We start from the raw sequence: 17546 nt of genomic DNA on the forward strand, positions 1-17546 counted from the left end.
GAAGCCAAGATTAGAAGGAAAGCAGAAAGTGGGGGTGGGGGGAATGGATTTTTATCCAAAGTTGCTCTGATAAAAGCCTCATTTCTCAAATATATAGAGAACTAAGTCAAATTTATAAGAATACAAGTCATTCTCCAGTTGATAAATGGTCAAAGGATATGAACAGGTGATTTTCAGAAGAAATCAAAACTGTCTATAGTCATATGATAAGCTTCTCTAAATCACTGTTGATTGAAGAAAGCAAATTAAAACAACTCCAAGGTACTGCCTCACCTATCAGAGTGGCTAATATGACAGCAAAGGAAAATGACAAATATTGGAGAGGATGTGGGAAAAATTGGCACACTGGTATACTATTAGTAGAGTTGTGAACTGATTTAGCCTGGATAGAGACTGGAGAGCAGTTTGAAACTCTACCCAGAAGGCTATAAAACTGTACATACCCTTTGACTTCAGCAATACCACTACTAGGTCTTTATCCCAAAAGGGATTTTTTTAAAAAGGAGAAGGGAAGGGGAAAGGACTTGTATGTAGAAAAATATTTATAGCAGCTTTTGTGTGTGTGTGGTAAAGAGGGGATGCCCATCAATTAGGGAATGACTGAACATGTGGTTTATGATTGTGATGGAATAATATTGTGTTTTCAGGAAAACTTGGAAAGACATGAACTGATGCAAAGTGAAGTGAGTGGAACCAGAAGAACATTGTTTACAGTAACAGCAACATTGTATGATGATCAGCTGTGAATGACTGACTTAGTTATTCTCAGCAATATAATGATCAAGACCCAGAGGTGAGGAACCTGGAGCTTTGGGGTCACATGTAGCCTTCTAGGTCATTGGGTGAGGCCTTTTGACTAAGTCCCAAGTTTTACAGAACATCCTTTTATTAATGGGATTTGTTCTGTAAAGTTTGGATTCAGTCAAAGGACTGCACTTAGACTTCTATGTACTTTCCCTTCAAATACCCTAACCTCCTAATTCCTCAATTTACTCATTTCCCGTAATGTACTTCTCCACCTCACCACACCTACACGTAAAGATGGTTATGTCTTTGATCTTACTACTGTTACCCACAAGTTTTTCTGTATCTGTTTTCATGAACTCTGAAATTCCTTTATGTGATCATAATCTGTTGTCATGCTATCACACTCTTTCCCTTGGAGTTCCAAATTCTTCTTTTTCCTTATCATGACCTCTGGTCCCTCAACCCATCGATTTTTATGTCACCATCTCTGCACTGGCTACACTCTCTTTACCTTTCCCATCTTGACCCTTAGCAAACCAGTTCACTACATTGTCCTTATCTCTTGAGTCCGTTGTCTCTTTATCCTATTGAATATCTTGCCTTTCCAGTCCAACCTTGGATTACTCCCACCGTTTACTACCTTTACTTCTAGTCATGCTGCTGAACAAAGCTGGAGAATGTCATGAAGCTGCAGACTAGGTCTGCTACACATTTATGTTACATAATCTCAGCAAGGCCCTCCTGGTGGCATTGTAATTCTTTTATACCTCCTTCATCAATTCACTGTCACTCACTCCAGTACTTTTTCCCAAACCTTTTCAAACCTTCATGAACTTCTCATAGCTCCCCTTTCACTCATCCTCTCAGCTGAGAACCTTGCCTCATATTTCACTAAAAAAATTGAAGCCATTCATAAAGACCTCTCCCTTTTCTCCTGATTCTCATCTGACGTCATTCAGATGCCTGAAAAAAATGGTCCTTCTCATGTCCAAGGCAACCTCCTCTATATGTACAAATGGTGGCATCCATCCTCATCTTCTCTAATAGTTGCCCCTTCTGTCATCCCTATTATTTAATTAATCTCTCCTTGTCTACTGACTGGTTCCCTACTGCCCACAAACATAATGATGTCTCCTTCATCCTCAGAAAACCCTCACTCAATTTATCTATCAACATGTTTTGCTCTTCCCTTTTGTAGCTAAACTTGAAAAGATCATCTTCAATTAGGTGCCTCCATTTCTTTCCTCAAACTCTTTTCTTAACGGCAGTATGACTTCCAACCTCATCTTTCAACCAAAACTGCTCTGTTCAAACTTACAGATGATCTCTTAATTGCCAAATCTAATGACCTTTTTCTCATTCCTCATCCCTCATCCTTTTTGAACTCTCTTTAATCTTTGACACTGTTGATCACCCTGTTCTCCTTGCTAGTTTGTTTTCTCTAGGTTTTAATGACACTTTCTCTCTTCCTACTTGTGTGATCACTCCTCTGTCTCCTTTGCCAGATCCTCATCCATCCAGGTTGCATCATCTAATCATGGTTGTCTGGAACCCTGTCCTGTGTACTTTTCTCCCTTTATACTATTTTATTTGATCTCATTAGCTCCCATGGTTTAAATGATCACCTCCATGAAGATGATTCTTACATCTGTTTGTCCAACCCTAACCTTTCTTCCACCGTCCAGTCTTGCAACTCCTTATTGGATATCTTGAACTAAGTACCCTATAGATGTCAAAATCTCAACATGTCTAAAATTGAACTCATTATCTTTCCTTCCAAACTGCCCTATTAATTTCAAGGCTACCACCATTCTTCCAGTCACGCAGGCTCACAACCCTAGGTGTCATCTTCACCTCTTCACTCTCATCCCCCCCATATCCAATCACTTTTCAAGTCCTGTTGTTTCTACCTTTTTAACATCTCTCACATATTCTTTCTTCTGACAGTGCTACTGTCTTGGCATAGACCCTTCTCATTTCATGACTGAACCATTCCAATAGCCTGCTACTTTGTTTTCCTGCCACAAATCTCACTCCAATATGTCCTTTACTCAGCTGTCAGAATGATCTTCCTAAAATATGTCTTACCATATCACTTCTGTTCCATAAACTCCTGTGACTCCCTGTTACCTCCAGGATCAAATATAAAATAGCCATAGCTTGGGCTCTTCCTACCTTTACAGTCTTTTACCTTATTCCATTCCTCATACCCCACAATCCAGTGATATTGGCCCCCCACAGATTTTTCTTAAATAAGGAGCTCCATCTCTCAACCCTTAAACATTCTCTCTGACCATCCTCTATGCCTGGAATACTCAGGATCTCTGCCTCCTGGCCTCCCTGGCTCCCTTCAAGTGCAACTAAAGTCCTACTTTCCTCAATAAACATTTCCCAGTCCTTAATCTTAGTACCTCCCTCCAAGATTGGCCTCAGTTTATCCTGCATATATCTCTTTTGTGTATGGCCATTTGCATGTTATTTCCCCATTAGACTCCTTGAGAGCAGGGACTGTCATATGCCTTTCTTTGTATCTCCTATGCTTAACACAGTTCCAATGCTTAATAAATGCTAGTTGACAGGTTGATTTCCCTCCTCTAATTTTTTTAGTATATGACCCTTTATATATAGGTTAAATGTCTCTTTGGAATTTATTTTGGTATATATAGTGTGAGATACTGGTCAAAGCCTAATTTCCATCAGGCTATTTTCCCATTTTCCCAGCAGTTTTTGTTGAATAGTGAGGCATTACCTTTTTCCTTCAATGCTTTTGGGATCAAAACTGTGTAGCTACTGTTTGCTTCTGATCTTGTTCCTACAGCCAGGGACCACTACTGCAACCACTCTTCTCTGCCATACCTGTGTTCAGGGCCCTAGAACTTCCACATGGCACTCTTTCCTGCATCCTGCTCTTGTATCTGCTGGTGCTTCCCACTCTGGTGCCCAGTCTGTTTTTGTCTAACCCTAAGTCTACCTAATCCTAATTTTGCTTTGTCTCCACTTTCTTTCAGTCCTTGGGTGTTTGAATGTTCAGCATACAGTGAGCTTCTGGCCAAACCCTGTTCCCAGTGGCTATAGAACTCTTTATCTGCCTGCCTAAGCCATCCTGGGCTGGACAAAATTATTCACTTGTCTTTAGATTTCCCAATCAGAGTTCAAACTAGTACATTTTCTAGATCTTTGTGGAAAAAGTTTGGTGTTCTTCCTGCTACTCTGCCATTTCGACTACACCTTCATAGGCCATTTTTTGACACAATAACTTGTTTTAAGGGTAGATTGAAGTTGTTGTTTTATACCATTTCTTTTCATTTTTGTTCTTGTAGTTTTATATTTTGATCTTGGTTCTAACAAGTTGATGATCACATTGTACACAGAGAGCTGACTCAGGAATTATTCCTATATTATTAATAACTTTTTTTTCTCATAATGTAGTTATAGGGTCAGAGGATCATAGATCTAGAGCTAAAAGAGACGTCAGTCTAACCCCCCTCCTTTTGGAGATGAGAAAACATTCACAAAGATGTTGAGTATCTCTCCCTTTGGTAGTCAGCAAGCATTTGTTAAATGCCTACTGTGTACCAGGCATTGTGCCGAACATTGGGAATACAAAGAAAGACAAAAGACAGGCCGTGCCCTTCAGGAGTTCAGTATCCAGTGAAGGAAGACAACACAAAAAAATCAGAAAAGAAGGAGAGGGTGGAGCACACACAGCTTGGGAGTGTGATGAAGTCTAGAGAATTGCGGCCCAAGGGGAAATGAAATGATTGCCCTGGGCACTTTTTTTTTTTTGGTCTTTTTGGAGAGAGGGAGGCAAGGCAGTTGGGGTTAAGTGACTTGCCCAAGGTCACACAGCTAGTAAGTGTTAAGTGTCTGAGGCTGCATTTGAACTCAGGTACTCCTGACTCTATTTACTATGCCACTTAGTTGCCCCCTTTGGGCACTCTTATTAAAGAAGGATGTGGAAGGATTCTCCACTGGTCATCTTCCACCTTCAGTCAGAGAAAGAAGACCAAAAAAATTTTAATTTAATTTAATTTAAAAATTAAAAAAAGAAAGAGGAAGACATCAGGGGCTGGAGGTACTGAAGAGGTATGTGTTTCAGGGCTGATGTGATCTTTCAGGATGGTTTGAGACCGTAATGAAATCTAGGACTGTAGCCAGTGGAAAATGATTGTGGGATTTGAACCTAGATCCTCTGACTCAGAAATCACTGCTCTTTCTATTGTTCTCTGCTGTCTAATCAGTTAAATTTTTTTCTTGATGTTTTTATGTGCTTACTATGCCTAGTACTTTATGATTGCTTTCTTCAGTATAGTATTCATAGTATATGGACATGAGATGTCCTGGTAGTTTACAAGTCTCTGGATTCTCTGTCTTAGCTCTTGATTCATATTTTCCAAAATATTTTGCACTATTCTTTCTAAAGTTGCTGAGCATTCAGGCACAGTCAAATCTGGCATAGACATTCCTAGAAATCATGTACTATGTGAAAACTGCAGGGCTTGTGGAGAAAATGAATTTGGGGCACAATACTCAAAAATTCTGTCAGTGACAAATTTTAAAGAGGGACTTAATAAGATCATTTAACAGTTTTATTCATATTAAATTGTTAACAAATGGGTGGCTAGGTGGTGAAGTGAATAGAGTACCAGCCCTGGTGTCAGGAAGATCTGAGTTCAAGTCCAGCCTCAAACACTTGACACACTTACTAGCCGTGTGACCTTGGGCAAAGTCACTTAACCCCAATTGCCCTCCAAAAAGCAAAAAAAAAATGTTAACAAATACATAAATTCTACAGTAAATAGTGGTGGCCTCAGCCTTGGGCTATTGCTCAGCCTTTACCCTGGTTTCCACAGTTGGGGAGGGTGGAAGTGAGGGGTAGAATGTTTGGGTGTTGACTAGCCCTCCTTCATCCACAGCTCCCACTGCTGTACCAGTAGAACTTTACTTTGACAAAGACTTGAAGTTGGAGGTGAGTATCTAAATATAGTCCCAAGGGTAGCCACCACAGCTGGGACACAAGGACCACCCCCCCCCCCCCATGGAATCTAGGTCACTGATGAAGAATGCTGTGAGGAGCATAGTTTGAATTGCCTTAAAATTGGGAAGGGGAGACCTTTGGTGCATCCTCTTCCATGAAGTGCCCTGAGGAACCATGGCTTCCTCTACACCATCATCATCCCACATATGGGGGGGGGGGCGGGAAGTGAGAGAGAAAAGGAGAGATCTGCATTGAATTCATCACTTCTCTATAACAGGAGATGGGTAACATGTTTCATTATGAGACCTCTGGAGTCATGGTCATTGTCAGTAGTTCTTAAGTCTTTCAAAGTCGTCTTTACAGTGTTGTTATTCTATAAATAGTTCACTTTCTGCTTCTTTTGGCTCAATTCATACAAGTGATCCAGGATTTCTTGATCATTCTTAGAGCATAATAGAATTTCATTACATTCATATCCCATAATTTGTTAAGCCATTACCCAATTAGTGTGTACTCCCTTAGTTTCTGGGTTTTGTTTTGGTTGGGTTTTTTGGTTCTTTTTTTGGAGGGGGGAGGGGAGGGCAATTGGGGTTAAGTGCCTTGCCTAAGGTCGCGAAGCTAGGAAATGTCAAGTGTCTTGAGTCTGCATTTGAACTCAGGTCCTCCTGACTCCAGGGCCAGTGCTCTATTCACTGCTAGCCACCCCTGATTGTTTTTTTTTTTATTACCAAAAAAAAAAAAATAGCTGCTATAGGTCATTTTTCTCTTTCTTTGATCTCTTTGACATGTAGGCCTAGTAGTGGTATTGCTTGGGTCAAAGGGTGTACATGTTTTAGGAACTTCTTGAGCATAGTTTGCCAAGAAAATCCCAAATGGAGTAAAAAAGAGTCAGACACAACTGAAAGTGACTGAACAAAAATTGTGTACCTAATCTGAGAAATCTTTTTTTCTTTTAAAGCAATCAGGGTTAAGTAACTTGCTCAAGGTTACACGGCCAGTTATTTCTGGGTGTGGTGCTGAGTATCTGAGCCCGGGATTCGATCCAGGTCATCCCGACACTGGAACCTGTGCTCTTACTCACTGAGCCATCTGGCTGCCCCTAAGCAATTGGGGTTAAGTAACTTGCTCAAGGTTACACAGCCAGGTGTTTCTGGGTGGGTGCTAAGTGTCTGAGCCTGGGATTCAATCTCCAGGTCATCCTGACACTGGAGCCGGTGCTTTTACTCCCTGTGCTACCTGCCCGCCCCATGAGGAATCTTTTTCTTACTTAGTACCAAATTATTTTGATGATTACTGGTTGGTAATATAATTTGAAATCTGGTGCAGTTAGGATCCCTTCCCCCCCACCTTTTTTTTTTTCATTTTTTTATTACATTGAGATTTTCAACCTTTTGTTCTTCCAAATGAATTTCATTATTATTTTTTCCTAGCTCTATCAAGTAATACTTCGGAAATTTGATGGGCATAACACTAAAATAAACTTAGGGAATATTGTTATTGCAGGGTCAGGGAGTTAGCCTGGATGAATTTCCACTGTCCACTGCTTCCCTGGTAGCATGCCCTTAGGAAGATCCATGTGATTTGCCCCTTAACATGGCAAACTCTTCTCACTGAAAGAACTCAGAAACAAAATGGGCAGAGGAAGGCATTTATTACACTTCTTGTGAGAAGGTGGGTGTGGTGCTCACTAGAAACACCCACACTGATACAGAAGCAGGAGTGAGGTTATACAGTTCTGTCTTCCTATGAAGAGTTTGGATTAGTTCAAATTCCTCACTTTATTTTCCTGCATTACCACTTTATGCAGATTATGTAGGCATGGTAGTGAGAATACTTGTGACCTCTAAGGTCAGAACTGTTTGTCATACCCCCGCTCTTCTAGTTCTCCCTAGTGCCAGGATGGCCATTGTAAGTAAAAATAAGATAAGTGAGCTTCCCCACAGCTATTGATTATCTCCCAGTAACTTGTGGGAGCAAAATAAGATACCATAATATCCCCTCTTACACCATAAAGAATTAGTATTTCTTCGATTCTTTTGATTCTGTCTTTATTTTTATAAAGTTAGGTTTTTTTTTCTTAATCATTTCTGTGTGTTTTTTGGCAAGTCCATTCCCAAGTCTTTTACATAGTGTTGTTGTTTTAAATGGAATTTCTCTCTCTTCTTGATGGGTTTTGTAGGTGATGTATAGAAATGCTGATGATAAACTATTATATCGTCTGTGAAAAGCAATTATTTTCTTTGCCCTTCGTCTGTGTTTATTCTTTTAATTGCCTTTTCTTGTCTTATTACTAGAGTTAACATTTCCACCACTGCCTTGCATCACTCATGATTTTGTTGGAAAGGCCTCTAGTTTATCCCTATTGGTTTTAGATAGATAATGCTTATTGTATTAAAGAAAGATCCATTTTTATTTATGTTCTTTTTCACTAAGACATATTTGTAATCACAAAATCAATACCTGTGCAGAGCACCAAAAAAGTTGAATAGCACAATGTGCATGGGCCCAGTTGAGGTTGAACAAGATCTGTTCTCTGATTTCAGCTCTAATACTCTTAAACAGGTATCCTTTGCACAATCTATTTATTGCCACATTTTTAGTTTTTTAAATTTATTTTGGTAGTGATTTTGCTATTTTAAATGGCCCCCAACCCTAGTGCTACAGTGCTGTCTGATGTCTCTAAGCACAAGAAAGCTTTAACGTGCCTTTGGAGAAAATATACATGTTAGATAAGGTTCATTCAGCATAAGTTATGGTGCTATTGGCTATGAATTCAGTGTTAATGAATCAATAATATGGTACATCCAGAAAAAGGAAGAGGAACTTTGTCAATCCCTAGGTGAGGCCACTTCCAAAAGTGTTAAAGTAAATGTTGACCAGGGGTTCATAGGAACACAATCTTGTAGTTTCTTTTGGAGAAATGGTTCCAAAATTAGTTCCCTAATTTTGTTTTTGCTGTGAATTTATAGAGCATAATTGTTGTGAATGATGAGAATTGACTGTTTGATGTTGCTAAGTGTCTATTGAACATAAAGATAACAAATGGGTACTTTGTTACCCTCCCTACTCAGTAAACTCTGGAGTCTTCCCCTAGCCTCCAAGATGAAATATAAAGTTGTGTGATTCAGCATTTAAAGCTCTACACAACCTGGACCCTTCCTAACTTTCTAGTCTTCTTAACACCCTTCTTACTTTCACATACTCTTCAATCCATTCCACTGACCCACTTACTTTTCTTTGCACATGATACTCTATCTCTTATTTCTGTGCCTTTGCACTGACTGCCTCCCATGCTTGGAATAACAACAGCTAATAATAGGTAACATTTATATATTGCTTATTGTTTTCCAGGGCAGCTAGGTGACATAGTAGATAAAACACAGGACCTGGAGTCAGGAAGACCTGAGTTCAAATCCAGTCTCAGACACTTACTAGCAGTGTGACCCTGGGCAAGTCACTCCACTCGGTATGCCTCAGTTTCCTCATCTGTCAAATGATCTGGAGAAGGAAATGGCAAAGCACTCTTAATATCTTTGCCAAGAAAACCCCAAATTGGATCCCAGAGAATTGTATGTGCGTGAAAGAACTAAACAACAACAAATAACTGTGCTCCAGGCACTACACTAAGCACTTCACATTTATTATCATCCCTGTTGATCCTCAGAACAACCCTGGGAGATAGGAGCTGTTATTATGTTCATTGAACAGGTGAGGACACTGAGGCAAATGAGGTTTAAGTGACTTGCCCAAAGTCACATAGGTGAGTGTGAGTGTCTGAGACTGGATTTGAACTCAGGTCTTCCTGACTCCAGGCTTAGCACTCTTATCTACTGTGCTATCTAGCTGCCCAGGAATGCTATTCCACCTTACCCCCACTTAATTTCCTTGGCTTCCTTCAAGACTCAGTTCAAATCCCACTTTCTGCAGTATGCTTTTTCTGTTGCTGTCCCTCTGTATTCCTTCATGTGGCTCCCACCGCCCTCTGTCTGCTAAATGCCTTCTTCTCTGAACCTCATCTGGGCCCTCACTGCTTGTAATATGTAGTCCTACTATAGCTCCCTTATCAACTCACTATCCCACTATCCATAGCAGCTTTTCCAAATTGTCTCCCCTACCCCTGCTCCCTAATTCCTACTCTCACAGTTGAGAACCTTGCACATATTTTACCAAAAAAAAAAAAATTGAGGCCATTCACTATGATCTCTTCTCTCATCTCCTGTTATTCAGATGTCTTTTGCCACTTTTTCCTCCTTCACCTATCTCACATGATGAAGTGACCTTGCTCCTTACTAAGGCTAACCCCTCTACTTGTTCAAGCAATCCCATTCCATCCCATGTCTTCCAATAGATTGCCCCCTCTCTCAATCCTACTCTTTGGCTTATTTTCCCTCTCTACTGGCTCATTTCCTACTGCTTACAAACATGCCCATGTCTCCCTCATTCTGAAAAAACCCTCACTTGACCCTTTCATCCCTGCTGTTCTATAGATCTTATGCCCTTTGTAGCTCATCTCAAAAAAAAGGTCATTTATAATAGGTTTCTCCACCTTCTCTCCTCTCCCTCTTTTCTTAACGCTTTACGGTCTGGCTTCTTTCTGAACTTATTCTACCACAACTACTCTCTCCAAAGTTGCTAATGATCTCTCAGTTGCTAAATGCAATGACCATTTTTCAATCCTTATTCTCCTTGACCTCTCTGCAGCCTTTGACACTTGATCATTCGTCATTAAGACTCTTTTCTGTAGGTTTTCAGAACATCACTCTCTTGTAGTTTTCCTCCTACCTGTCTGATCATTCATTATCTATGTCATTTGCTAGATCCTTGTCCAGGTCACACCCTTCAACCAAGTGTCCCACAGGTTCTGCTCAGGCTCCTCTTCTCTTTTCCCTCTATACTGCTTCACTTGGTGACCTAATTAGCTCCCATGGATTTAATTACCATTTATGTGCTGATGATTCTCAAACCCATTTTTCCTGCCTCAGTCTCTCTGCTGACCTTCAACCTTTTATCTCCACCTGCCTTTCATACATCTCAAACTAGATATCCAATAGACAACTTAATCTCAATATGTCCAACACCAAACTCATCTTTCCCTCTAAACCCTGCCCCCTTCCTACCTTCCCTGTTACTATAAAGAGTAATGCCATCCTTCCAGTCCTTCAGGCTCTCAACTTGGGAGTCATCCTGGATTTCTCATTATCTCTCAACCACCATATGCAAGCTGTTGCCAAGGCCTGTTGATTTTACCTTTGCAACATCTTTTGAATATGCCCCCTTCTTTCCTCTCATTCTGCCACTATTTTGGTAAAGGCCCTCATCTCCTCACACCTGGACTATTGTAATAGTTTGTTTGTGGTATCTTTGCCTGTAGTCTATCCGAATTGCAGTCTATCCTCCCTTCAGGCACTAAAGTGATTTTCATAAAATGCAAGTCATCCCCTCCCCCTCCTACTCTGTAAACTCCAGTGGCCTCCTGGATTAAGTACTGAATACTCTGTTTAGCATTCAAAACCCTTCTACCTTTCTACCGTACCATTCTAGCCCCTTTCTACCTTTCCAATCTTCTTATACCTCACTCTCCAACACATACTCTTCCATCCAGGGACACTTCCTCCTGGCTATTTCACAAATAAAACACTCCAGTCTCTGGGCTCCCTGCATTTTCTCTGGCTGTCCCCTCCCTATTCCTGGAACGCTCTTCCTCTTCCACCACTATGACTGTTGACTACCTTGGCTTCCTTTAAATCCCAGTTAAAATCCTATCTTCTACAGGAAGCTTTCCTCATCCCTTCTTAATTCCAGTGCTTTCCCTCTGCTAATTATTTCCTATGTATGTAGCTTGCTTCGTAAATATTTGTTTTTATGTTGTCTCCCCCTCAAAATTGTATATTTCTTGAGAGCAGGGACTGTCTTTTTCCTCTTTTTTTATCCCCAGCACTTAGCACAGTACCTGACACATCATAGATGCTTAATAAATGTTTATTGATTGGTTGGTTATCTACCATGTATGTATCTTGTATTACCTGATTATTTACCTGTTGTGTCATCCATTAGAATGTGAGCTTCTTGAGGGCAGGGAATATTTTTTCCATTTCCATAGTACCTGGCATATAGTAAGTGCTTAATAATTGTTCGTTGGCTATATTATTCCACTGCAAACTTTTTTTAACCTTTTTTTTTTGGAAGGGGGAAGGTATAGGGCAGTTGGGGTTAAGTGACTTGCACAAGGTCATACGGCTAGTTTTTGTGTTGTGTCTGAGGTCATATTTGAACTCAGGTCTTCCTGACTTAAGGGCCAGTGCTTATTCACTGCGCCACCTCGCTGCCCCCACTACAAACTTATTGATAGTCCCTGGTATTTGTCTAATATCTTATATTTTTCAAAGTTCTTTTATTCATTTGATCCTTGTAACATTTTTGAGGATTTACAGTAAGGAAAATGAAGTATGGAAAGCTTGTGATTTTTCCAACTACATAGTAATTCATTAGGAAAACCAAGATTCCTGGCTAGATTCAATGTTCTTTTCACTATGATCAATTATAGCTGTAATTTTCTGTCATTTTCAGAGTTGAACCATTTCAGCAGTAAAGAATCCAGCAGACCTCAATGCTTTGTGAAGTACCATTTTCACCTTTTGCTTGAGAGAATTTTGACACTACCAAGTAGCTTTGACAGATAGCCTTGTGAGTGAATCTTTTGTGAAGGTTGTACAGATAGATGTTTTCATGAAGAGAGGTGAAAAACCGGAAGGATATAGACAAATGAGGCCTAAGACCTTTCCTGCCAGTAACTACACTGGCAGTAGCAGGCAAATGTTGCAGGAGATACGGGAGTCTCTTAGGAATTTACCTAAACCATCAGATGCTGCAAAAGCTGAGCACAGTATGAACAAAATGACAACTGAAGATCCTCGACAAGGCCGAAATCCACCCAAATTTGTGACATATCATAAAGCTTTGCAAGAAATACGAAACTCTCTACTCCCATTTGCAAATGAAGCCAGTTCATCTGCCAGGAGTGCATCAGAAGTTAATCGACAAATGCTACAAGATATGCAAATTGCTGGATTTGATGAGGTAAGAACCTCTAAAGACCCTATAAAATATTTTCATTTATATAGACACAAGATTTACTATAGGATAAGGATAGGCACTCCACCTGTGATTTCATTAATATCCCAGGTAGGAAAGTCCCTCTATCAATAAGGTTAGTATTTTCTCTGTAACTTACAGTCTTAGAATAGCCTAGAGTAGATGGCAAAATACTTTCCACATTCCAAAACTGGCCTACTTCCTATGAGCCAGTGGTTTACTGACTCCTGGCCTAGAGTACTGAGACATTAAGTGCCTGACCAGGGTTAAATAGCCAGTATGTCAGAGGCAGAATTCAAAGCTAGATCTGAGACCAGCTTTTGCAAGGTTGCCATAGGTTATGCTAAATACTGCTTTTTGGATTGCTTTATTTTCTAAACAAAGGATCTACTACCATGTAATAGAGAAATTATTTGAATCTGAAGCAACAAAAATCAGTCAAGATGTGTACATATACACAAATTTTTTTTATGTCACCTACAAAAATTTTTTGGTAGTCCTAATACCATTTATTCATTTACATGAACCTACATGAACTTAGTATCTAAGTATAATAAAAAACACTCCAAATTCACAAACTTATTCAGCTCTTCTTGGAGTGGCCTGGGAATCCAAAGGAGTCTGGAATCAGAAAAATTCAGTACAGCCACAGGTAAAAGGTTTCATGGAGGAGAGTTGATTGTGTGAATCTGTAGCATAATAAACTAGGTAACCAATACAGAAGTAAAAATAGCTGTCTTGGGGCAGTTGAGGTAGTGCAGTGAGTAAACTGACAGCCCCGGAGTCAGGAGAACCTGGGTTCGGATCTGGCCTCAGACACTTAACACACACAAAAAAAACCTAGCCATGTAACCTTGGGCAAGTTACTTAACCCGAATTGCCCTCTAAAAGGCAAAATATATATATAGCCGTCTTTATAAGGGAATGGCAGAGGGAAAGATTATGATGATGTATCAAGAAGCCAGGTGGTAGGTTCAGTTCTAGAGAATTGTAGATTTTCATTGGTAAATAGCTTTCAATCATGTCAATATAAAAAATAGTATAGCTGATTCAAATGTTACAAAAAATCTTTTTTATTAATACTGAGAATCTGTGCGTTTTCCTTGATAGACCTATATATTTTTTGTTTAGGTTAATATTAAATTTTCTTCCATTTCATGATAATACACTTTATGATTAGCAACTTTTGGGGTAAAATACAGAGGTTGTATTGAGTTTGACCATGGATAGTCCCCACAGTACAGTATCTATGATTAAATAGTCAAGGTTTGATTTTACCTTTTAAAAACAAAATTATTAAGTATTCATTAATTGGGAGGAGGAAAAGAGGTAGGGAAACAGCAATAATAGAAGGCTTGTGAAGTTTATAACCAGAAATGATAGAGGAATAGCAATTTATTCTACTTGTTATTTGTTCAGTTATTATTGCTGTGTTGTATACATTTCATACCTCATAGTTTTTAAACTATTGAAGATTAAAACAAAAACTGAGATTTAAGAGAGATTCAGGGGTAAGCTTATTCACATGAATTTTATGAACTAGGTAATTGATATAATAGGTATTTCCAGAATAGTACATTTTTAATTCCATAATGATAGGCCAAAGTATAAAGCAATAAAAAGACTTGATCTCAGGTTCTCCTTTGTGAGTATTGATCTGGAAGCAAATATGTATGTAGAATCATGTGACTGATCAAAATTTTTAAAGGAAAATTTGACTAAAGTACATGGGAAAATAGATAGCAAATCTAGATAGTTGACTTCAGTGTTCTACCCCTTTCCAAACTAGACTAATCTAACAAAAAAGATAGGCCAGTTAAGAACTGAATGGAATTTTAGAAAAATTAGATACGGTAGATCTCTGGTAACTACTGACCAGGAATCCAAAAGATTATATGCATGTCTCACCATATGTTTATTTTATACATATATCAGCATATTTTTATGTCAATTGATATATGTATGTGTATATATACACACACATATAAAACAAAATTTTCCATGTACTAGGCAACAGTTCAATAAACTATGGCATACAAGCCAAAGCCAACTTGCCACTTGTTTTCTTTTTCTTTTTTTTTATTTAAGCAAACCAGGTTAAATAACTTGCTCAAGGTTACATGGCCAGTTATTTCTGGGTGTGGTGCTGAGTGTCTGAGCCTGGGATTCAATCTCCAGGTCATCCTGACACTGGAGCCAGTGCTCTTACTCACTGAGCCACCTGGCCGCCCCTAAGCAATTGGGGTTAAGTAACTTGCTCAATGTTACATGGCCAGGTGTTTCTGGGTGGGTGCTAAGTGTCTGAGCCCGGGATTCAATCTCTAGGTCTTCTCAACACTGTAGCCGGTGCTCTTACTCACTGTGCTACCTGTCCGCCCCATTGCCACTTGTTTTCATGTGGTCCCTGAGCTAAGATTGGTTTTATATATTTTTTAAAAAGTTATTATATTTAAGAATGTAAAAGCCATTTTTAGCTGGGGGAACTGAATTGGAGGAGGATATAGATGTGGCCCTCTTTTTCAGCTCCTTGCTAGGGCATAAAAATCTCAAAAGCAATATGGAAAATTGGAAATATGAAACACATATTTGCTAATGCCTATTTCCATCAGCAAAGGTCTTTTGAAGTAAAGAGTCAAATGTAGATGATATTAAATAATTTAATTCTAAAAAATTGGTGGGTCAAAGGACAAATAATATAACTAATTCTTTTTTAATTTAATTTTTTTATGTTTAATTTGTTTATTTTTAGTTTTCAACATTCATTTCCACAAGATTTTGAGTTACAAATTTTCTCACTGTCTTTCCCCTACCCCTCACCCCAAAATAGCGATTCTATTGAATACCCTTTCCCCCAATCTGCCCTCTTTTACATCCTCCCCTTTCCCCCCTCTGACTTTCTAGTAGGGCAAGATGAATTTCTATAACCTAATAGATACTTTTTAATCAAAGAAAGTGACAAGTGAGACAACATGCCAGAATTTTTGGGATGTAGCCAAAGTAATCCCTAATGGAAAATGTATATCTCTAAACACTTTCATCAACAAAAGAAAGAATAGATCAATGAAATAGGCATAAATTTTTTTTAAATAGAAAAGCAGCAAATCAAGAAACCTCAACTATACAAAAAATAGAATTTATGAAAATCAAGTAAGAAATTAACAAAATTGAAATCAGTAAATCCAGGATTTATTAAAACCTAGGGATTTTTTGTGAGGGGAAAATAATTTTTAAAAAGGCAAAACATTAACTGGTCTGATTTTTTTTATCACACCTTGTTAAAATGGAAACTTCATAACAAATGAAGGAGAAATAAAATATTAAAAACTATTTTGCTTAATTATATGCCAACAAAACTCATGGCATAAATGACATGGTATTAACAAGGTGTTAACAAGAAAAAGCAGTTAAATTAACAGAACAAGAAGTAGATAATTTAAGTAATCCAACCTCATAGAACAATTGAACAAGCTATGAATGATATCCAAATGGGGGGGAAAACATGGCCAGATGGAATTACAAGTGAATTCTACCAGATATTCAGAGGACAGTGCATTCAGTATAATATAAATTGTTTGCCCAAATAGGAAAAGAAGAAATGCTACTGAATTCTTTCTGTAATTAAAACTATGGTCTTGATTTCTAACCTTGAGAGAGAAAAAGCAGACAAAGAAAACTATACAATAAACTATTCACTTCTAATGAATTAAAAAATATTGATTAAAAATATTGTTAGCAAATGGTTCACAGCAACAAATTAAAAAGATTGTATAATATGACCAGATTGGATTTATACTGGGAATGCAGAGTTGGTTCATTAATGGGAAACTATAAATATAATAATAGACTGTGTTAATAAGAAAAAACCATGTGGTTATATCAATAGATGCAGAAAAGGCTTTTAACAAAAAACGCCCTTTTGTAAAAAACAAAAATAAAAAAACACTCTAAAACATAGAAATAAGTACATCTTTCTGTAATATGGTAAGTGGTAGGTTATTGTAAAATAAAGAGCCAACATTATTATAAAATGGAAGAAGGGTAGAGGTCTTACCAGTACAATCTGGGTAGAGCAAAGGTAGACATTTTCATCACCACCGTTATTTGATAAGAGTGCTAGAAATGCAAACTATAACGAGGAAAAAAAATAAACTGAGGAAATAAACATAAGTAGAGAGGAAACAAAGGTATCATTCTTTATGAATGTTATGATGATCTACTTAGAGAACCCTGGAGATTCAGATAAAAATTAATTAAACCAACATCAACTTTTCTGTATATTAACAATAAAAAAGAAAATCCAACTGTAAAAGATAGAGAAATTTCATTAAAATATTAATTGGTTATAGTTGGGCCATTCCAATACAATAAAAATGACAGTACTACCTAAATGAATTCATTTATTTAGTACCATATAAATCAGATTACCAAAGCGTTGCTTTTTAGAACTAGAAAAAATAAAATTCTCTTGGAGGAGTAAAAAGTCAAGAAATTCAGAGGGAAAAAAATGAAAAAAAGTGGCAAGGAAAGGTACCCAGCAGTACCAGATCTCAAATTATACTACAAAGTAATAATAATGAAAATTTTTGTTACTGGTTAAAAGCTAGAAAAGTTCAAGTGGACCAGATAGATATAAGAGGTAAGAAACAAATGAACATGGTAGCATTATTTTTGGTACTTCTCACCTCAGCCCCCAGCAAATGAAGTGTGAAGTGAATTATAGTGAAGTAAA

The 17546-nt window shown here is 38.2% G+C and overlaps 1 protein-coding gene across 5 annotated transcripts in view; it reads left to right on the forward strand.

The window, feature by feature from the left end:
• Positions 1–17546, forward strand: part of LATS1 (large tumor suppressor kinase 1) — a 52842-nt gene that overhangs the window by 18736 nt on the left and 16560 nt on the right. For 2 of the 5 annotated variants that reach the window (XM_069069701.1, XM_069069706.1), the window contains exon 2: positions 12293–12802. In XM_069069701.1, the coding sequence (XP_068925802.1) occupies positions 12452–12802 (351 nt within the window). In that variant the 5' untranslated portion in view covers positions 12293–12451. Of the gene's footprint in view, positions 1–647; positions 794–5663; positions 5717–12292; positions 12803–17546 lie in introns of all 5 variants that reach the window. The other 3 variants (XM_069069704.1, XM_069069702.1, XM_069069705.1) reach the window with 3 other exon arrangements.

This window comes from Petaurus breviceps, unplaced genomic scaffold (assembly GCF_028583685.1).
Source record: "Petaurus breviceps papuanus isolate PSGF00001 unplaced genomic scaffold, PetGlider_PUasm1.0 90784, whole genome shotgun sequence".
Lineage (NCBI taxonomy): Eukaryota > Metazoa > Chordata > Mammalia > Diprotodontia > Petauridae > Petaurus > Petaurus breviceps.